General features: G+C 39.9%; 1 protein-coding gene across 1 annotated transcript; it reads left to right on the plus strand.

The window, feature by feature from the left end:
* The first annotated feature begins 903 nt into the window (after positions 1-903).
* On the plus strand, positions 904-2196 carry hoxd9a (homeobox D9a). Its single transcript, XM_080838475.1, has 2 exons — positions 904-1508; positions 1862-2196. The coding sequence occupies exons 1-2, from the start codon at positions 956-958 to the stop codon at positions 2104-2106; spliced, it is 798 nt and encodes a 265-aa protein (XP_080694601.1). The 5' UTR covers positions 904-955; the 3' UTR covers positions 2107-2196.
* Positions 2197-5606: the final 3410 nt, after the last annotated feature.

Below are 5606 nucleotides of genomic sequence, written 5' to 3' on the forward strand. Positions count from 1 at the left end.
GCGGAATAGAGAATGACACAAAATGTGAAATTGGAGTTGTATCGTCCATCAACAATATAGATATATCCACCTTAAACATCGACTATGAGCAAAAAGTAGGCCTTGGAGGCCAAAGAGAAGCCCACCGTATAGCTAGCCAGGGCAAAAGACAGGAAAAAAAGTTTTTTTGTAGTGTCAGATCTACCCACAGGCACACATATTCGCTTTTTTTTAACGCCAAGAGTCCGTTTTATTAAGGACACATTAATGTATAATCAAATGCACCTCATAAAAGTTTTATTGATGGACATAAAAACATTATGACCTGCTTCTTAATAAATACAATCAGTACACAAATATTACATCCTGTGTCAAACTTACAATATCATGTTCACAAATGAAAGCTCCTTTTCATCGAAAGATTTCTCGAAGAATATAAAGTAGCCTATAAGATTCGGCTCTGAAACGTGGCTTCGTTATTTTACAGCATGTTATTACATTTATTTTACGAGGACTTACAAGTCAGTAGTCTATAAAATACTTTACAAGGGTCGAGTATATGACATACCTCATGACGATATCTTGTAAGATTTTACACTCAGCTGAAATTATTTGCAGAGACATCAACGATGAGCGTTGGCTTTGTAATAAATGGGTGTATTAATCTATGTTAAAAAATAGTCCGTCACCGTCTAAAAGCACTAACGCATTTCAAACATCAAATTTCACCAAAGAGCTTGAAGATTCAAGTTTAACTTCTCGTATAATTTAAGCACTCGTCATATGTTTACTAAAACTACGAAATCGAACTGATCTGCAGATCAGCGGATTGATTTACTCACTGTATTGGTAAATATGATCACGTGATTCATGTAACCAATCGCTGAAGATGAAGCCAGCAAAAATACTATGATTGTTCAGAGGGAAGGTTTCCGTAACAGTGTAACCTTTTATATGACTGCGAAGGGATCCAAATATGTCGTCGAGTACAGCTCTTAGTAACTATTACGTGGACTCTATTATGGGACATGAATCTGAGGATGTTTACGGAGCGCGATATGTCCAGAACTCCCACACTAGCGCCTCCAGGCCATCAGGTGTCGGGGGAGAAAATGCTGAATTTTCCTCCTGCAGCTTTGCACCCAAGTCAGCCGTGTTCTCCACGTCCTGGTCCTCGGTTCACCCCCAGTCTACCGCTGCAGTGTCTGGGATATACCACCCTTACGTTCACCAGTCCCACATCGCAGGAACAGACAACAGATATGTGCGCTCCTGGATAGACCCAATCTCAAGTCATGTCTCTTTTTCCGGTTTCCATGCGAACAGTCGGCCGTACAGCGCTAAGCCTGAAAATGTGCCATCGAAAAGGACCGAGCCATCCACGTTTGAAGCCGAGAGCCCGGGCGCCCCCGAATTCACATGTGGAACAGTGTCAGAAGGCGCGGATAAAGCCACCAAAGATCCCTCTGGCAGTGATGTTTCCAGTCCTAGCGAGCCCAAAGAGGAGAAGCAACAACAACTTGACCCAAGTAAGTGAAAGAAATTGCCCCCTGATTTACAGCCCTCAGAACTGTACGAGCAGGGTGTGTAAAACTGGAGTTTTACTAACCTATAAAAGTGTCTGGGCTCTTTCCATGGGCTGAGAAAGTGTCCACGGCACTAAATTGGTATTTACTATGAAACTGATAATAGGCTAACTGTATAAACTCTTCGAAGCAACCGCGCATGAACATAATATAGCATGATTGCTTTGTAAACAGGAGTGATCGCTATCTTTTGTTGATCCAGTAGGCTATGGTGCAGCTTAAAAACAGGAGTATTGAAGTCGTTGATTTCATTTAGCCAACATTCATCCATTTCTCTCTATATCTCTCCCTTATAGGTAACCCAGCAGCTAACTGGATTCACGCACGTTCAACAAGGAAAAAACGATGTCCTTACACAAAATATCAGACTCTAGAACTGGAGAAGGAATTCCTATATAATATGTATTTGACACGAGATCGCCGCTATGAAGTGGCTCGAATTCTCAATTTAACTGAAAGGCAGGTCAAAATTTGGTTCCAGAACAGAAGAATGAAAATGAAAAAGATGAACAGAGAAAGGGGCAGCAAAGATCAACACTGACAAATCCCAGGCGGCCGGAAAAAAATGTTTCGTCCTTCTTTTATGTATGTGTTATCACTTTTTGTGTTTAGAATAAAACGCTGTTAGGGACATGTTGTTTAAGTTCTTTGTTCTGCCATTCTTAAAAGCTAAATGGGCTTGACTTGACGTGCAACTTTGCTCTGCATGCTACGTTAACAACCCAAATAGTTTCATATTGGAAACCAATATGGATTCGTATTCTGTATAACTGAACAAGGATGTTTTCCCTGGAGCCTGACGGCTGACAATGTGTTCCATGCTAGTTCATTTTGAATACTTTTCCGGCATTGTTGGCTTTTAAATGCGGTAAAATGTAAATTTAGAGTTATATAGACTATTCTGACAGCGCAATGTTAAGACGCATGTGGCAACCCTATGTTGGATATAGGCTAAATTAAAACCACAGTAGCATGCTGTGTAGATTGAGCCAATAAAGAGTTTCTTTAAAAATAGTCTGTCGAATTGGACCTTCGTAAGATTTTGTAAATGTATTTATCACTCAGTGCTTCTGTAAATAACACCACATACCAATTCGCACGACCAATGAAAACTACAGGCCTATCCTTTCAAAAATTCTGTATAGGCTCATCAATACATTCTGTAAGGAATCCTGATATCCCAATATCACTCCTAGCCTAAATGCTGGTAGAATTTTGTTTGCAAATGCACAATCAATTCTAGAAGCGGCCACATAGAATTAACTACCAAAATAAAACTGGTCCCTTTCCAGGCTAGAGCGAGCATTTGAAGCAGTCGTCATTTTTATTTTTTTAATTAACACAATGTTGTTTTCTTACGACAGTATGTTTTTAATCTGGTTATTTTGATCATGGTTTTTGTCGTTGTTGTAGACTTAGTTGGCCAATAATGGTGTATTATTAATGCTAGAGCTGCTTTAAAAGAGTGTTATCTAAATTGGGAATAGGCTTAGGAAACGAAGGATGTGGGACGAGGTTACACTGTTGATGGGTATCGGTAATAAAGTGTTTGTGATTGGGAAAGGTGTTGCATAGTCGTCATCCCCCCACCCAATTTATTGTCAAACCTGTACCTATAATTGCTTTAAAACAGGAAGAAACGTGGTCCAATAAAGTCATAGAGATGGCTAGACGTCTGGTCTAAATGAGTTTATGAGCCAGGGCTGTAATTGCACTTCTTTGAAACCGTCTTACTTGGGTGTTTGTGTCTGTTACTGACAAACAAAAATGCAGACACGTTTGCTACAGGGTGTCTGGTCGATAAATTGTCTGTCATTGAGACTGAAAAAGAAATCGCCACCAATACAGAGAAAGTCACGTTTATTCACCAACAGCATTTCCTTTGGCGAGAGGCACAACTTCACATTGACTGTCCTTCAAAATGCCTTTTAGTTGCCCGTCAATTGACAATTATAGGCTACTATCAAAATGCAAAATTCATGCAATGGAAAAGAGAATTTGTTGTACTTCATAAATACATAATATGTAAATTATTTATTATTTGGATGTACCACCTTATGAGCATTACGCTGGAGAGTTAGCCTGAGCATACCCTATTCCCTGTCTAGAGTAATTGGCCTCTGTATTGTGCCTTACAGACTCAAAAGACTAGAATAGTCCTGAAAACGAGGTCTGTCTTAACTCCTGTTCTTGAGAGGAATGTAGGAGTAATTTATTAATGTTCAGGGAATCTTTTCCACTAGAGGGCAATGTGACTCTATATTGAATAGAAGACCTCTGCCAAGCTGGCGCAAATCTACCAACGAACTGCATAATTCTACAGATGGTAGTTTGTTTGTTTTGTTTCCTTTTGGGTTAAAATCATGCTACATGTATTTTTTGAGTATGTTAAGGAAGTGTATAATTTTAACAAATAATAATTTCTTTACATATATTTTGTAAATAGCCAATTACCTTCCGAAATTAGTTGCACATTCCAAATTCAGCGTGAGAAGGCAGCGACTTTTACATTTAATGGCAAAATCTGTCCTGAAGACAGTGAAGAATATATTCATCAATCGAAATAATATTATCAGTCCAGTCGATCAGTTGCTACTTCACAGGTCTGTCGGCATTCGATTAAGAAGGCGGTCTGGGTTCAATCAGGTAAACTATACCATCTAAGGAAGATGATATGGCATGTGCTAAATATTAAAACATGTTTGCAATACATAAAACAATCTGAACCTGAAAACCTGAACTTGGTTTGGATATTGTTCTCTGTAAGACTACACCCTAAACCAGGTCTACACCGCTTTCCCTTGGAATAATCTACTTCCTCTGTGCCCCTGTTTCATGTATTTTGATACACTATGTCACTTCAATACATCACAGCTGGGCAATTTGTTATTACTCACATGCGTTGAAAATATTGTCAGCATTGGGCACAATAGGGAAATGGAAAATTGAACATGACTTTTCTGTAGCTTTCAGTTTTGTGAACACTGTGACTTGGTGTCCCCAAGCGAATAGGCCACAGAGAAGACAGGATTCACAGTTTTGTAGCTGAGAGATTAAATGTATTATATTATTTTGCTCTATAGCCTATAATAAAACACCCAAAGGCCGCTATTCTATACCGACGAGGTGTTGGCCTGTGTTTGTGTGTGTGTGTGTGTGTGTGTGTGAGAGAGAGAGAGAGAGAACGAGATAAAGTGAGAGAACGAGAGAGTTTACATTAAACATTTCAGTTAATATCCCCTTGTTGAATGTAAGGCAACATTACACTCTAGGCCTATGAGTAGATTAAAAATAAAGTCTGCAGCCAGTACATTTTGGAAACATTTGGAACATTTTGGAAAAAAAACAACAACAACGATACTTTTATGAGTAAGGCGTAAAACAAGTAAAAATGTATCATATGTTAAAGTTGTCCACAAACTCTATCAATATCGCCCCCCCCCCCCCCCCCCCTTTCAGAAAGAATACCTCGTGACCCCACTAGGTAGGAATTGCTAAAAGATCAGCTAACATTAAACTGAACAAAGCATTGTCTCACCATCCGACTGATACAAAATAGATAGCAAATGTGTCTTGAGGTGTGTATGAGGTATGGAGCTTCGCTCACATTATTCACCGACCTCTGTATGTGGGAAATCACACACACGAGAAGGGCCTTGCAAACAGACTAACATATAGCAGACATGTTCAATCCAGTGACACTAAAAACGGTGAACTGACAGTGTTCTGGGTTGTCAGACTGGGCTCTTTTCACACCTCGATCTGGGCGAGGCATTTCCTCTCCACATTTAGCTTATAGTCGTCAATACGGGATGTGGGGTCGGAACATGTATGCCATGTAGTGTGGCAACGGCATCGGTTTCCAGCAGCCTGCACAGGTCCAGGAATGTTATCATCATGGGAACGTAGCAATACCGAGCGCAAGTTATCAACCGAATCCTTGTGGAATTACGTGTCACAGCGAGCGCTCTAAATTTTACGGATCCGATAACTTACAAAGACAGCAGCTCTTTACGACACTGCAAGAGGCCGAGCTGCTAC

This window comes from Sprattus sprattus, assembly GCF_963457725.1.
Source record: "Sprattus sprattus genome assembly, chromosome: 5".
Taxonomy (NCBI): domain Eukaryota; kingdom Metazoa; phylum Chordata; class Actinopteri; order Clupeiformes; family Clupeidae; genus Sprattus; species Sprattus sprattus.